The sequence below is a fragment of the Penicillium diatomitis genome (genome assembly GCF_028827545.1).
Source record: "Penicillium diatomitis strain IBT 30728 chromosome Unknown utg000017l_segment0_segment0, whole genome shotgun sequence".
Lineage (NCBI taxonomy): Eukaryota > Fungi > Ascomycota > Eurotiomycetes > Eurotiales > Aspergillaceae > Penicillium > Penicillium diatomitis.
The window spans coordinates 65,055-82,086 of NW_026623190.1; the positions used below are offsets into that span (position 1 = coordinate 65,055).

At 51.8% G+C, this 17,032-nt stretch overlaps 4 protein-coding genes across 4 annotated transcripts; 3 read left to right on the forward strand and 1 right to left on the reverse strand.

Annotated features, from left to right (window-relative positions):
* Positions 1-463: 463 nt before the first annotated feature.
* N7539_009377 (uncharacterized protein) lies at positions 464-1,847 on the reverse strand (the record flags this gene model as incomplete). The annotated part of the gene is made up of 4 exons (XM_056938972.1): positions 464-913; positions 1,022-1,244; positions 1,340-1,515; positions 1,596-1,847. The coding sequence occupies 4 exons, from the start codon at positions 1,845-1,847 to the stop codon at positions 464-466; spliced, it is 1,101 nt and encodes a 366-aa protein (XP_056785694.1).
* Positions 1,848-4,090: 2,243 nt separating this feature from the next.
* N7539_009378 (glycosyltransferase domain-containing protein) lies at positions 4,091-5,662 on the forward strand (the record flags this gene model as incomplete). The annotated part of the gene is made up of 1 exon (XM_056938973.1): positions 4,091-5,662. The coding sequence occupies one exon, from the start codon at positions 4,091-4,093 to the stop codon at positions 5,660-5,662; it is 1,572 nt and encodes a 523-aa protein (XP_056785695.1).
* A 6,547-nt stretch (positions 5,663-12,209) lies between these two features.
* Positions 12,210-12,624, forward strand: N7539_009379 (uncharacterized protein; the record flags this gene model as incomplete). The annotated part of the gene is made up of 2 exons (XM_056938974.1): positions 12,210-12,327; positions 12,533-12,624. The coding sequence occupies 2 exons, from the start codon at positions 12,210-12,212 to the stop codon at positions 12,622-12,624; spliced, it is 210 nt and encodes a 69-aa protein (XP_056785696.1).
* An 83-nt stretch (positions 12,625-12,707) lies between these two features.
* N7539_009380 (uncharacterized protein) lies at positions 12,708-16,052 on the forward strand (the record flags this gene model as incomplete). Its single annotated transcript, XM_056938975.1, has 1 exon — positions 12,708-16,052. One exon carries the CDS (start codon positions 12,708-12,710, stop codon positions 16,050-16,052), a length of 3,345 nt encoding a protein of 1,114 aa, XP_056785697.1.
* Positions 16,053-17,032: the final 980 nt, after the last annotated feature.

Genomic DNA, 17,032 nt, shown 5'->3' on the forward strand with positions numbered 1-17,032 from the left:
CTGTGTGTGTGGGACCGTCTGATCGTTCGGACGTTGTGTTGGGACTTTGTCGGAACTTGCGGGTGAGTCGAGGTCTATTGGGGGCGGAAAGGGCCTGGAGTTTAGATTGGAGCCAGGCGAGAGACCAGGACCAGGATGGATGTGACGGTGGGAGTCTGGGAGGTGTGACGAGACTGGTGCCGTGAGGCTCGGCATTGGATCCGAATACGGTACTGGCAGTGGACAGTGTGGACAGTGGACCACTGGACACTCACAGTGGCCCAGTCAATTGGTTCAGTCATGATAGAAATGGAATCCACAACACTGAACACTGAATACACTTGGCAAAGCAGGAATAGAGTGAAGAGACTCTAACGGTGAGAGTGTGCAGTTTGTACACCGGTTCGGTAGATTTACAAGTATTCAATTAGATTGTATATGTTGGTTTCTATTATTAACAATGGCGAACCGAGAGCGCGGGTCTCTATTTCGTCGCTGCTCGTCGCTTCGAATCCAGCTCTACCTTGCTGAAGCATGCGCATCCCGCCAAAACCAAAAAGATGCCCAATCCATTGAGCACGTTGATGGTGAAATCAGCAAAGACGAGGATTCCCAGCGCCAACGTGATGGCTTGTTTCAAGTTGCCGGCCACGGTGATGGTGAGGGCACCGGCAATCTTGTTGGTTTGGAACGAGGCAATGTTCAGCACGAAGGCGAGAAGTCCGTTGCCGACGATGAAGACAACGGTGATCAGCGTGCGGCTGAGGGCGCCATCGGCATTACGCTCGGACATGGCGTGCAGAAAGACGGGGATTTCGCCCGAGACGGCGGCAAAAAAGAGAGACTGCACTGCAGCCAAGGGGGCCATGCGGAAGAGGAGTTCCATCGAGGGCATGGCGAGGGAGCCGGTCATGATACGATTCGTGGTGACGGTCTAAGGGAATGTGGTTGGTTAGCATGAATGACGCACGCTCGCCAAGGCTTGGCGCATCGCCGCGGATGCAGACGGGATAATGAGTGATTCGAAATGGGTTGTGCTGACCTTGACTGCCGCAAGAATGACACCGGATATGGAGACGAGAAGACCCAGAAGGGTAAAGTGGTAGTCGCCTGCGGTACACATGCCCGCGCCGACGACAATGGGGATCAGCGAGAGGTATGTGCCTGTCGCATAGGTGCGAGAGAACCACACGCGATAGATGAGCACGGTAAACAGCGGAACCATGTTGCGGATGATTTGGAAGAAAGCGAGGGACACGAGCGAGCTGCGGAGTGAATCAAATTAGCATCCCCACGTCCTGGTTCTGCCCGTCGTGGCAATCGGAAAGTGTGTCGAGGCAAATTGAATATGGGCGCATACAGTGAGAGATTAGACATGGCAATGTTCGTCGTAAAGAGAATGGAGAATAGCACGAGAATCAGATGTTCCCGGCGACCGAGTGTGGATAGCTTAAAGTATCCCATTTGCAGCAAAATGAGTGTGCCAAGGGCACTAAATGAGGTATGCAGACACGTCAAGAGCCATGGTGCTCGAAACTATTCATGGTGGATCATCCCGGGTCAGTCCATATGAAGACGATCAATCGACAACGTTTCTGAGGAGGGGTCATTCGTACCGATCCGAGGACCAATTTGTTGTAGATGGTCAGCGCCATGCTGAATCCGAAATAGCAGGTCACCCATATAAACTTCACCGTCGTCGGCGTTTGGTATTCCACCGGTTCTGCTATCGTCGTGGATGATTCTTCTTTGCGGTTGGCCTCGAGATCTTCGAAATCGAGATCATCGATGTCCGTATTCGAGGTCGAGTCCTCGTTCCCGGAGAGCAGAGCCAGCTCCGCCTCCTCACGCTCTTCGCTGTGTCGCATGTTGGGTGAGACTATATGGAGCTAGCGGTGGTCAATCATGAATGAAAAGAAAGATCGAAAGCGAGTGTCAATCCACGGAGCGACTGCCAGTAAGGGAGGGCTATGATCGGAGGCTCCTTAATGGAGGTGTAGGGTCTGGATAGCCACGCAGATGAAGGCTGTCCGAGTCCAGTCCACGCGGTGAGTTGGGCGCAATCGAGAGGGGGAAAGTGACCTCGGGGCAAAAGCATCGACGAACGGCATGGACGGTGGACCAGATGGAATAAAGATGGAAGCGTCCGTCATCCGTCCATATCCAGTTTTCCCAGCCCAGTGCCAGTCCAGTCCGGGACTAGTCGATGCGTGGGACGGGGGGACAAGACATCCTGATGGCGGGTATCGACTCGATCGGGAGTCGAGGACTCGAGCGAGCCTTGCAAGCTCCCAATCTGCTCTTACGCCGGTGACGATCCGAGCGGAACCGCTTCAGTACCGAGCGGGTCAACTCCATTCGCATTGGCCTCCACTTCTGCAGTCTTGAGACTTTGAGGAGTGCGGTCCTGCGGTCAGCGGTGGATGTCATTTCATTTTGCTGTATTGAAGTGGGGCCCGGTCGCTGTAAGCACTAGAAACTTGAATCTCAGGCTTGGCGGTCCTCACGTCTTGGAACTGCAGGACGCCACAGAGGCACAGACGAGTCCATCCTGTCTGTACTCTGCATTTTCTGCAGGGAGACCCGGGTTTATCTGGGTGGATTCGTATGCAGTCCTGCACTGCTATACTTATAGTCTTTTCGTATGCACCATAGTTAGTGCATACGCCATCCTGTATACAGTGTATACTGTATAGTGTATACTGAGTACGGATACAGGACCTGAGTAGCTAGGCTGGGTTCTGGTAGGCATTCTATGAATCTCATACATTAATACACCATGAAACAGATATAATACACCCGCACTACTTTCTCAATTCAGGGATACTACTGCGTGTATCTTGAAATCTTCCCTCGGGTGATCCGTTGAACACAACCCTGAACACATACATCGATTCTTTCGAAACGCGCCTTGACTGCCAAGTTGAAGCATGGACTCCAGTCCAGCACGCAATACGCTCCACAATTGGACAGGAGGACGGGGCTCGTCTAGATGCAGTAGTGATCATTGGGCCAATGTCTTAATGCGTTGTGTTTGGAGGTATCCATCCTGGTCGGTCGATTTGATTTTGCACAGCACGCCATGGCGGACGTGTCTCACTCTCAACCTCTCAAGTCAAAGTGCACTCGCTTTTCAATACATTTTCTGCACTAGACAGGGACACTATGTATGTAGACACTTGACTTACCTGCGGTATGTTCCAATTGATGTTCGCATACACTGGCATGGGGCACATCATCTGTACCATTCGGTATCACATCATACAAGACCTTTCCCTATTTTAGCCTATAACTCTGTATTCATCATGGATATCATTTGCAATTTGCATCGATTCGTTAGCGTGCTCGCGTAGAGAGGAGTGACCAAATCTCAGGGGCTTCGGTCTCACCCACGGAACATTTTGACAGCCGCAGGGCCGCGCAAGTAGTTCAGCCACCGAGGCGCTTCTAAGTTCTCACAGCGGCTTCTGCCGCCAACAGTCTCTCGGATCTTCATGTGGTCGACCAAAAAACAAAATGTCAGTAATTATACTTTATCATCTCAGAGCCACACAGCCACATACACACACACTCTCTCTCTCTCTCTCTCTCTCTCTCTCTCTCTCTCTATCTCTGTCCTCGGCATTGACCCACAGCCATGTACTGTACTAATCATCTTAGGGCGGACTTGGCAACGTCAAAATTACTGCGCTAGCCTGTAAAGGGGCCTTCCCTTACCCGCGCTAACCTTTCTGACCAGGAAAGGGTACTCGGTTCCTTGATCTCGTTGACGAGATCGTGCATCTGTGGCCAACCGTCGGTTACCAGCAACGGGCAACTCGTTGTCGATTGGCACCTGTTCCACTCTGCTCTGGCTAGCTGGCTGACTGCCTGCAGTCTTCGATGTACTACTGTCAGTGTCGAGTGAGTTCAACCTGTAGTCACTCTCCCACCCTCAAAATCAAAAGATAAACGGGGTCCCGAACACAAACTTTCCATCGCGGCTCCCTTTCCGGAGAGCCTCCTTGTGGGCTCCAGGTCAGTTCCCGTGATCATCAAACAATACCTGGGAGAAGGAGGGACCAGCCGAATCTGCACAAAGACCGATTGTCCGTCCATTAGGACAAACAGCATGCACTTCTCAAGTTTGACAAATCGACTCAGTCGCTGGCAATGGGCCGGCCTTGCGAGCGTATTCATCGTCGCCTTCATCACGGCATTTCAATACCCCGTCTCGCCACAAGTCAGAGACCCTGCCCCCATATCGAATGATGGGAGTGAGAGTGCCGGCGAACATGCATCACCAGCGGCACCTCATATAGTGTCCAAATTCCACCTGCTGGCCCCAGCCAGCGGCTTCCACTTCCGGTTATGTCGATTACTGGCCTCGGCGATGGCCCTGGGCTATCCAGTGCCCACCTTGAATGGCTGGATGAAAGAAGGCGAGTTGGACGCTGCCAAGACTCATTTGGCCAAAGTGCGCACAGTCATGCATTATTTGAACGACCTCCCACCTTCATCGGACGACGACCTGGTCTTGATGATTGACGGGTATGATGTGGTGTTCCAAATCCCGGCCGACGTCCTCATTGAGCGCTATTTCGACGTCATCAACAAAGCGAATGATCGACTGGCCATGCGATTCAAGGGCAAGTTCGAGAAAGAAGAGGATATGCCCCGGTTGAGTATCCTGTTCGGGTCCGAAAAGGCCTGCTACCCACCTGAACAGAACCGTATCGGGTGTTGGGCGATCCCACAGAAGCTGGACATTCCCATGGGCGCATATGGACCCGTGGATGGGAACTATGCACACAACGTCCCCATCTGGCTGAACTCCGGGACCATCATGGGTCCGGTCAAGGACATGCGCTTGATGTTCGCGGCCACTTTGGACCTCATCGCCAAACGCTACAGCCGGGAAGGCGACTGGAGTGATTCCGATCAGCTGTACATGAGCGAAGTTTGGGGCATGCAAGAATATTCTCGCACGATAGCCGAATACCAGGAGTACTTTCACGGTGACATCGACATCAATACGATATGGCCCACGGACTATGAGAAGGTCCTTCCGGATATCGCCCCCGGACAACGAACCGAATACCACATCGGCATCGACCACTGGTCCTCGCTGTTCCAGACACGCGCCGGATCGGACCACGTCCTAGACATGCTCACCTTCGATCAATTCCACGACCAAGAAAATGCAACCTCATATGCCATTGTCCACAAAAACACCGCCAACCTTCCCAATTTCAAGCCCTTCACGATAGACCTTCCCGCCAATCTCGCATCCTCCATCACCCGCATCCTCCGCATGATCGAGCCCGTCGTCGGCACCGTTCCCAGCATCACGCAAATCCGACTCGAGACCAATCTGGTCTCCAAAGAAGTATATGGGATGTTCCACTCCACAGGCGGCAAGGACTACCTCGACAAGCTCTGGGACCAGTCATGGTTCTACCCGTATGTGCGACCCTTGATCGAGGCTATGCTTCCTCGAGTGTCCGAGCAGCCCATCGGCACTGCCGACGGCCGCACATGGGTCTCTTCGCACAAGCTTGCGGTGAACTCGACCGAGGCTCATAGCGTCGCGGACGCAGGGGCATGGGCCGATATTGATGGGGGTTGGCTGACGTGGGACCATTTGTGTGGAAAGTTCGAAAAAGAGGTTTTTGAGGGCTACACTCCACCCATGGATGATTAAACTTTTTGGGGGGGGGAAATATTCATTGGTCATTTATGCCATCTTTGACTGATCCTCACTCAGATGGCGTTCATCTGAGGTTCGAAGCATATTTTCATATTGTCTGATACTGTTGTATTTAATTCTTTTTTTGCATCATGGCGGCCATGGAATGGGTACCTAATTAACATCTAGAACACCATCATACCCCTGAAATCCGGCATTAGACCTCGCCTTCTTTCAAATCTAAGTCTATTTGATGGAAAATGAAGGCCCAACCAAGCAATCCGGTTATCGCCTGGGCCACGAGAAGGTGGAGAGTCTTTTCTAGAGACGATACGCGAAGACCTTCCACCTGCAGTCCTCATTCGAAAGCTCGACGGGAGCTGTATCTCTATAGTACGTCCGTGTTGCGGTAAGTCGATATCACAATCTAACCTTACGCTGAGCATCGGGGGGTTCAGCTACCAATGAATGTCACAGAAGATCCATGCTTGAAGTAGGTGGTAACCGTTGACTAGGAAGTGGGCGATTGAATGGCTAGAACAGGACATTGGTTGGAGTGTCCCACTCTTGTCAGACCACGATCTATGAGCGATGACACGTGCGGGACTTAGGTAGGTAGCAGGTACTCGATGAGTCAATACTATCTTGGGAGGCAACTTATTATTTCCAAGACCTTCCGATTAAAGAATCAAGTAGGTTCCGTGCTAGCTACCTACAACTATATTACCTAGGTCTATACAGAGGAGGTTTATCCTGGGTTATCAAACCAAGTCATAAACATACACCCGCACAGCAAGTCCAAAGATATAACACGCCCACAATGAATGCACAATTGCACGCATGTTCATACGGGAGCTCATCTTTGTCGAACTTGCCAGTTATAGCCCCTCGAGGTTTTCGGTAGTGCATGAATCATCACTATCAACAGTAGACGTTTCCCCTCTGAGCCGTCTCTCGGTTACTGCCCACCTAGTTCGACGTGTGAGCGAGGGATTTGAAGTCCATCCCAAGTGCGCCGGGACCTGGAGCGTGGAACATTCGTCAAAAACTGTCGTGTGACCAAGAAATACAACACCTTGCAGTCGTCGACAGGTTATTCCTAGCTTGATCCCAACCAAGGTCCGTGATGCTCAGATGGTCCCTGTGCTTCTCTTATCCTCCGTAACAAGCATAGACTCATGTCTCGCGAGTCAATAGCGACTGTGATCAGTCAACATTGGACTGCAGTCTGGGGAAGGTATTCTTCTTTGGATAGCGTTATCGAACGACCCTGACCTCTTACCATAACACTTGATAACTCTCTAATATTTCATCGTCAAACCTCCTGGATCGACTCTTTCCTTCGCTGACGACCGGACTTGCACGCGAGTCTAGGAATCTTTTTTTGTCGAGCATTTGAAGCAGGACATCGTACATGAGAATCATGGGATCCCTCATCCTTTTGATATTTTCATTTCGATTCACGCCGGCGAATATGGCCATAATCTCCTAGGATAGTCTCTCCGCTGCACAGCTATCACAACAAGGAACGTGTGGAGGTCTTCGTCTAAGCAGTCACAAAGAACCACGTATGCAATTCCTAGGCTATAGAGATTCACCGAGCCTCAATCTGAAAGGCCTCCTCACCTGAGAGTCTGACTGGCCGTCTTCTAGTGAAACTCGGGCTTGCAAGGTCACCTCCTCATGAGGTACGATCCATATCAATACAGCCAAGCGTCACGAAATAGGTTTGGTCACAGGCGTGTGATAGGCATGGAACTGTGTGACTGTGAACTACAACCTTATGTTCAATGCGCCTGTGCATGTTGAAGAATATACAACCCTGCCGCGGGTACCTACCCTAGCAGCCTTAGTCCGTGAAGCTCAAGATGATACATCACGGTTCGTGTGCTCGGGAAAGCTGGATCTAACAAGTCATTGTTCACGAGATATGAGATACGAGATATTACTAGGGGGGAGCAGACTAGGACACACGCAGGACTATAATAAGATACCTGATATCTTTGAAATAAGCAGCGACGCGAACAGGGCAAAGATCCGGACAAGCGCCTAAGATGCTGAGCTTATATAGCTGCCCAACGCAGGTGGAGAATGACGAACTGATATAAGCGTGGGTAAGAAAATGGCAGAGCTGGGACCACCATGAATACTGCGGGGAATGTATCCCGCTCATTTTGTATGTGATATGGGTCGTTCTGTGCGGAAGAACTTCCAGAAGTATACTTTAGTATATATTTTTGAATTCATCGTGTCATTACGGGAGTGAACACTAAGGTGCACACACACACGCGAGAGAGAGAGAGAGAGAGAGAGAGAGAGAGAGAGAGACAGAGGAAAGGAGGGAGAGAGAGAGAGAAAGAGAGTGTGTGTGAGAGAGAAAGCCCGATGGACGGGATTTTGGGCTTCGGAGACTCCAACACCTACGTTATTTCAACCCCGTCCGAGTGTCCATAAAAATCAAAAAAAAGAACCGACAATCCAAATGGAGCCCTCGTGACAGACAATGCTCAGCAAAACCCTCTTCAGAATCACCGCAACTCCCATCAACACACCATTGGAAGGCTCGTGTCTCTTTGACGGAGTTTCCAAGAATATTTTTAGGACCAGTGACGATACTCAGGCCTTGTCCATGCTAAACGTGCAGATCTCGGAGTTGGACAGGGACCGCGCGCAAAGTCGGGTCTCGATGCGCCTGTGCATTGCTGTATACGACGTCATTTCGCGGAGCGAAATAACGGGTCTAGCCGGACGATTAGAGTATGCTTAATTTTGTGGGCCAACACGGCCATTTTCGCGGCCTGCACAAGTATACAGTAGCCACGATCTAATCGCGGGATGCAAGGGGGCTCAGATACAATGAAGTGATTGTTTGAATCGTACAACAGGACGTCAAGTATGAGGTCTGTGCGAGTTAGCTGTGGTTATAGCTTACATACGTCAATTAGAATCTACGGTATGGTAACGGAGTCCAGCCAAAAGCAGCCGCTCGGTGTCATGCATACTTCGACGACGAAGCAAAAGGTTTCATCGCGTTTCCGCTATACTGAAGCACCCTACACGCCAGCCGCTGCTTGGCTATTGCAAGGGATGAGACAACGTGAACTGGACGATGAGATTTGCGTTGAGTGTACTGCAGTGTCCGAATTTTATTTACGCCGCAGTGACATCAATTATCGGCCAGTCCGCAAGGGTCACCGATCATGAATGAGAAGGGCGAGGGGATCGAGCCGAGCATTCCTAGGGTACTAGTTACCATTCAAGTCTGAACTTAAGTCGCGGACACGCATTACGATCTGGGTTGAGACAATCCTTCTGGATAGTGGCGTTTGTAGTCTCGAGCAGGTGTAGGTAGAGTCCTAGAGATGCCTACTTTCACCCGGGAGGCCATACTGTTATTCTTATTTGATATGACCATGCACAGCGAATATAGATCCAGAATCTAGCAGGCTCATCAGGGCGACATGATTCTCATCGGAAACAAATACCATGTGGGTGCCTGCCAAAGGGGCCGACGCGGGGATCTCATTCCGTGCACTCTCGGTCTGTAGCGAGCATAAGGCGTACAAGATTGCAAGCGGAGTCATACCTGCTCCCTCGTGTACTGTAGGTCTCTAAGCACTCGGTCATTCGAGCACTGTGAGCGAAGATGGGGATGACCATTCAGGTAGTCAGCACTTGGGTAGAAGTGGCGGAGTGACATGTACTTCGGACAACGGTAAGGAACAGGTGCAAATGCAGATAGACTGTCAGCCTTCAGGTACACACGGGTGGATCCAGAAGTACTGGCTTTGGTTCGATCTGGTTTGCCAGATGCACGAAAGAGGGACGGTACCTGAGGTGGCCGTCAGGAACCGAGTTGGTCTACTGAGTTACTGACAACATCATCAATCCCAACATTCCGACCTGACCGAAGGAGACCCATTACCACCTGGCACCTGCCACCAAGTAGTTAGTATCGCATGTCGAGTGATGCTCAACTGGAAGAGCCTCTCGACTAGAAATCAATTAGGTTTGAATTCTCTGCTGGTGCCCTATACTTTGTGGCGGCACACTTGCCATGGGACTTGGATCTGATCGTCTGCGACCGTGCGGTTCCTCGGAGATTTGCGACTCCTACTAATTGTTGGAGACCGCAGTCTGCACAGCTCACCCAGACCCAGACCCAGACCCGGTCTCATCTCGGTTTTCACGTGCTTGAGCTAGCCTCGCATAGAAGAGCGAACGCAGCAGGGACCAGGACAGCTGCACGACTGTGGTGGCGCTCGGTAGTGCTTTGACCGGGCGCTCGGGCGTATAAGTGTGGAGTGTGGAGTGTGGAGCGTGGGCTCGTGGAGAAGCCGCGAAAGTCGTCTATCGAGTGTACTCTGGGAGAGAGTTGTGACAGTCCAGCGGAACTCGTTTTACCCTGATGACGTGAAGGCAATGGGATGGAAAAGAGAGAGATCTGTAATTTGAATCATCGAGGTTATGCTTATCTGGCAGAAGAGTAAAAATTGCAAAAGTCGCGTCAATATGTAGCACTGATTCTCTAACATCTACCACCATATACAGCAGAAGGACGAGATATACTGATTACCTACCTTCACTACTGGATTATCTTCGACAGTAAGTTCCCTCCATTACCACCCAATAAAAATCAATTTTTTTTAAAAAAAACTTCAGTTGCTCATTACTGATAAAGTTGCACATATATGCCATCTTCTTTCGTGTCTTGTCATGACGCAGATGATGGATCGCAAAAGTCAAACGAAATAAGGATAGACAGTCGGTCCAAGTTGTCTGGACCTCCAGGTCACGAGGATCCAGTCTTACTACCCGTGTTGATTAGCTCCCGGTCAACAAGTCAGCCATTAGACTCACTACACTCATGACGAACGAACCATCAACATTTGAAGTCCCATTGAGTGAACGGACCACATCGGAGCTTTGACAAACGTTTCTTGTTCCTAAAGTTGTTCCAACCACTTTGCCCTGATTTTTCTCTTTCCTAACCACGCTGGCGGCGCTCGCCTCCAGTGGAGACGAGAACCCGCAGGTGGATGATCCGTCACCTCGAGGCTTTGCGGGGAAGACGGATTGACACGAGTTGGCTCAACTTGGCACCCGAGCGGGAGGCCGAGTGGATGTGAACCGTGGGAGACTTGACTCACTAGAGTTGGGTGAGTATGGAACGGACGATCGCTCGCGTTAACTCGAGAAGCTGGAGAGGGAAGATGACGCAGTGGCCGATTCCCGGGGCGTGGACAGAGAGCGACCTCGGCGGCGGCAGAGCGGCCTCTTCGATCTTGTCACGAGACGACTGTTTGAGTGTCCAACAGCCTCTAAATTCAAGTGGATCGACAGTGGCTGGCACATTGTCCGACACCTGTCGCAAGTCTCTCGCACACACCACATACACACGTACTCACAGATTCTGCGTGCCTGGCTAGATACGGGTCTACCACTGCCTGTACCAGTATGGGTCGTGGTACCAGGTCCGGTCGGTGCATCCAGCATCCACCTCCTGCCATTGACATCCTTAGTCATGAATTGCCGGTCACCTGAGGTGCTCAGCACCTGAGCTCCTTCCGGGTTCCTGGCTGACGCGGAATCTCACTCCTCTGCCACTTCCCGTTCCCCTCGACCCGTTGCAGACAAGATTGACATTCATGCTGGCTCACAGTTTGACCGGTCAACGAGACTACTAACCAGACTACGGCGGTCGAGCACCCTGCCTCCACCAAAGTCTATCCCGTAGACCCAATCAATCTGTCCCAAGATTCTCGGAGGCGTCCACTAAGTCTTGCCCCACTGGCCTCCGAACGACGGACGGTCCGGGGTAAGGAAACCCCAAACCGCAATAGTCCACAAGTCCACACACTCGACAGTGATCGTGCACCACACCAGGAAGGATCATTGCCAATCTAGGGGCACCTGGCCGAGCCCTTGCCCCCCCCCCCCCCCCTGGAGCCCACGAGCTGGCCCAAGCCTTGCCTAGCTCCCCAAAGCAGGTCCAAGATGCAACGCTAACTCTGAGATGCGCTGCTCATCGTCGAGTGCTTGGACGCAGCCGATGTGGAGTTCGTCCCCGCCTGGTTGGCTCTGTCACGGGCCCTGAGCTGTCTTTTTTTGTATAGTGCCAAAGCAAGCGGGAGCCGAGCGAACAGCCACAGATTCCCCGTGGGATTCTATTTCCCCCTCTTTTGTCTTGCTCGAGGAAAGGATCCAGACTCACAGACCGTGCGGTCAGCCATTCCAGCACATGTGAAGGTGTTCGCGCACCTTAATTGATGGTGGAGCGGGCCTGAAGTGGCCCTGCATGATGCCGAGGGACGTTCGACGACTATTCGAGTCTCCAGCACGTACTGTATGTCACTCAAGAAGAGATGACTACGGGTGAATGGCATTCCCCTGGCTCTAGTGATGATCTGTCGTCCATGAGATGCCTCTTGAGTCTGCCCTAGCTGGAAAAGTGTGATGCTCGGCGATCTCGAGCCTTGCAATGGAAAATAGTCAAAATCCAGCAAGAGGCCCGCCTCTACCCCAAGTGGTGCCCATCCGAGCGGGTCAAGCCCATGCCATCATGGTCAAGGGTCTTGCGCTGAAAATGGCGCTCTCGTCTGCGGGAGATGCTAGTATATTCACATGGGCGACCCATCTCGGTGCCTATTCTGCATACCTCGGTGTCGATCTATCCCCCGGTGCGTGCCCTAGCCCGAGGATAGCTCCCCTGTCGTGCGGAAGTGGGCCAGGTGGAGGGTTATGTCCTAAAACGATATCTATCATGGTCGATCATTTACTCCCCAAAATAAAGATATGGTGCATCCCCGGTGAAGGTGTCCGCGATTGTTCTAGTATTCCAGACACTTTCTTCTTTCTCTCTTATCTTTCGTGGCTGTTCTGCAGAGTTTCTGGGAAAGCCGACACGCGAAGGGTTTGCGAAAAGAAAGAAGAAGAAGAAGAAGGAAGAAAGGTCCCAGACAGGGGAGAAAGAGTGACGCCCAGAAAGGGAACTAGACTGGAGGAATAGAAGCACCCGACTTTCAAGAAAATATACTGCTCTTCTCGACCACCCAGCATTATGCGGTTGATCCCAGTCTTCGCGACTGCGCTACTGGCCGCGGCCAACGTCGCAGGAGCGTCACCTCAAGCTGGTTCTCCCAGCCCTGCTGCTGCTGCGCCTGCTACCGATACGTCTGCTGCGCCTGCTGCCAATACGGCTGCCGCACCCGCTGCCGACACTCCGGCAAGTCAGGCTCCCAGTCCAAATGTCTACGTCGCCAATACTCAGCCGGCAGACACACAGCCCGCGGCGACTCAAGCTCCTCCAGCAGCAACCACTCAGCCTGCCAGTCAGGCACCTCCGCCGGTGGCGAGTCAGCCGTCAAGCAACAATGCTGGGAGTGTCGATAGTACCAACAACCCTCCGGCGGGTAGCACACCCTCACCGGATCCCGTGGCAAGCATTGTGAACCCAAGTGTCGGTTCAACGGCCCCTGCTGTCACCGTCACAACTGCCGCACCAAATTCGTCTCCGTCAGAGACAAGTTCCGCACGGGCATCTAGCGGTGGCTCCAGCGGTTCCAGTGGCTCTTCTGGCTCCAGTTCTTCGTCTGGGTCTTCGGCTGCCAACGCCGACTTGACCAACAAGCTCAACGGTCTTCTCTCTGGCCTAACGGGTGGCGGCAGTTCCGGTGGGCTCGGCGGGATCTTTTCTGATCTCGATCAGCTCCTCAAAGGTTTGACGGGTCTTCTCGATCCTTCCTTGCTCTCTGATATCGAAAACACCTTCAAGTATCTGTCGACCTCATTGGCACCTCCTGTGGACACCAACATCCGGGTCCTTCTGTCCAACGACAACACCCAGGCTATTGGGAACTTGATCGCCAATGCCAACTTGTTGCTCAACAAGCAGAACACCCAGACACTCGGCAACATCCTCTCCAAGGCCGACGCGCTCTTGAGTGAGAAAAACCTGAATAACTTGGAGAAGTTGCTCAACAACATCGACAAGGTGAACGAGCTTGTGGTGAATGCCGATGCTCTGCTCTCCAAAAACAACGTTGTTGCCATCGAAAACCTTGTCTCCAACGGCAACTCGCTGCTTACAAAGGACTTTGTGGCCAAGACAAACAGCCTCATCAATGCCGCTTCGGATCTTCTCACCCAGCAAGTCTCCAACGCGCTCAAGGACCTTCTCAATGCCTTGGTGCCTCTGCTCCCACAAGTGAAGAAGCTCCTGACGGATTCCACACTCAACGCCATTCAGAACCTGTTGACCAACGGCAATGCCCTTTTGAGCCCGTCGTTCATCAAGAAGACAAACAGCCTCATCGACGCCGCGTCCAACTTGCTCACCCCGGATGTCTCCAATGCTCTCAAGCAGCTGCTCAACTCCATCTTGCCACTGCTACCCGAGCTCAAGGGCTTCCTCACCAAGTCCACCTTCGATCAGATCACGAACCTGCTGTCCAACGGCAACGCCTTGCTCACCAAGCCGTTCGTGGATCAAACGCACTCGCTCATCAATTCCGCTTCTGGTCTGCTCACTCAGGCTAATGTCAACGCTCTTGAGACCCTCCTTAACTCTCTGGTCCCGTTGCTGCCCGAACTCAAGGCCTTCCTCACCAAGCAGACCTTTGATGAGCTCAACAACCTACTGGCGAATGGCAACTCTCTCCTTACCCAAGAGTTCGTGCATGAGACTCAAGACCTGGTGAAGGGCGCGTCGGCTCTGTTGACACCAGACGTTGCCAACGCTCTGAAGACTTTGCTGAACTCCGTAACGCCCTTGCTGCCCGAATTGAAGGCCTTCCTGACGAAGCAGACTTTGGACGAGCTGAACAATCTGTTGGCCAATGGCAACTCCCTGCTCACTCAAGAGTTCGTTCATGAGACTCAAGGCTTGATCAAGGGAGCATCTGCATTGTTGACTCCCGACGTTTCCAATGCTCTGAAGAGCTTGCTGAATTCCATTGTCCCCCTGCTGCCCGAGCTGAAGGGCTTCCTTACCAAGGAGACGTTCGACGAGCTCACCAACTTGTTGGTGAATGGCAACTCTCTGCTGACCAAGGAATTTGTCACCGAGACCCAAGGTCTGGTGAAGGGCGCGTCCGAACTGTTGACTCCGGACGTTTCCAACGCCTTGAAGACGTTACTTCACTCGATTCAGCCATTGCTGCCAGAGCTGAAGAGCTTCTTGACACCACAGACATTCCACGAGCTATCCAGCCTGCTCTACAGCGGCAGCGAATTGCTGACACCCGAATTCGCCAACGCCACGCGGGATCTGGTCACCAATGCCGACCAGCTATTGACTCCACAGCTGACGCATTCGCTCAAGGGTATCCTCGACGAAATCACTCCGATCTTGCCCGCGGTCAAGGGTCTCTTGAGCAAGTCAACTATCGATGAGCTTGTTGCACTGCTCAAGAACGCCAATGACCTTCTCACACCAGGCTCGGTGAAGGAGATCAACTCACTCCTGACAAACGCCAACGACTTGCTCACTCCTCACAGCATCAAGGAGATCAACTCCCTGCTGACCAATGCCAATGACCTCTTGACTCCCGCATTTGTCAATGAGACCGAGTCGCTCATCACGGGTGCAAACGACTTGTTGACCCCGTACGTGGTCGGCGGTCTATCGGAACTGCTGAACGGCCTGGTTCCCGTGGTCCCAGACATCAAGAAGGACTTCTTGAACCATACCACTCTGCAGAACCTCACTTATTTGCTTGGCAACGGTACCTCCTTGCTGACAACCAAGTTTGTGACTGAAACGAGCGGCTTGGTCGACGGAGCCAGCAAATTGCTCACTCCAGAGGTTATCAAATACCTGCAGCAACTGATGATTGAGATCTACGCCAGCTGGCCCGAGATCTTGAAATTGGTGTCCCCCGAGTCTATCAAGGGCATTGCTGGTCTTCTGACGAACGCTGAGAACCTTCTGACGCCTGAATCCGTGAAGGAGATTTCTAGCCTACTGAAGAATGCCGGCAGTCTCCTGACCCCCGAGACTGTCAAGGGACTTGCAGGTCTTCTCACCAATGCCGAGGATCTCCTGACTCCCGAGACCGTCAAGGATCTTAAGAGTCTCCTGACCGAACTCGACGGCAGCATGCCCGAGATCAAGAAATTGATTGCGCCGGATTCCATCAAGATGATCGCCGATCTTCTCACCAATGCGGATGATCTCCTGACCCCCGAGACCGTCAAGGATCTGAAGGGTCTGTTGACCGAGGTCGACGGCAGCATGCCGCAGATCAAGAGCTTGATCTCACCCGACTCGGTCAAGAAGATCTCTGGTCTCTTGACCAACGCCGAAGATCTGTTGACACCCAAGTTTGTCAACAACACCAATAATATTATTACGGATGTTGCAGGCTTGCTTCCTCTGGTTGAGAGTCTCCTGAATAATCTGTAATAAGGTGAGATGAGCTTTGATGGAAGGTCACCACAGTCCGTTGGATTTGGACTGTATGACTTGATTTGGGAACGGAGTTTCGTGATATGACTTTTTCCTTTTTGTGTAAATTCTTTTTTTCCCCCCCGCTCCTCATGACTTGATGGGATCAAAGGACATAATCAACCGAGATATGACTTAATGCGTTTAATGAAATGAATCGAGTCTTGAAATTTCAAAAAGATTTTCCGCAGAATTTCAGAGAGATAGAGATCGTAGTTGACTTGGATAATTCACACTCAATCAACGTCTTGGAGGCTGGCGATCCATCCATCTTCCACTCGTTTCAGACGACATGGCGTCGCAAGCTGACTCCACTTGTCCATTTCCCTTATCGTCCCTTGAGAGGAAGTAGAAAACTCTCTCTGCTTGTTTTACAACTACTTCTTCTAGTTCTTACATATACAAGTGAACCTTCCACACAGATAATTTCCGGGAGACAGCGACAGAGCCATACCTAGTTGACCGCCAAACTCCACCCGTCACTCGTTGGTTGTGAGGCGTGACTTACCGCCTACGATATGTTGGAGATCTCCGAGACCTCCCCGCTCCGTCATTTCGCATTCTGACATTCTCGACTGGCAAAAGGAATATCTGTCAGATCGCTTACCCGGTAAGTAGTGTGTTACCAAGCTGCTTCGCACAAAGTCAGTACCCCGGTACCGGCACGCTGGAATTGTGCAGGAATTGAGAAGCAGACACGATCAGTGGAGTGTTGTTTCTGTACTTTGCTAACCAAGTCTTTAGATTGATCTCGTGCAAAACCCGAAGCTCTTACTCTTCGCTCTGAGTATCAAGGCTAAGATTTCGGGTCACGGAATTCTGATAAATAAGGTGATAATTGAATATCACGCGCACGGGAAAACGCAGTGTATACCGTCAGGCTGTTGAGTTGATAAGACCTACTTAACTTCCCTCTTCTTGAAATTCTCTCCGCCACG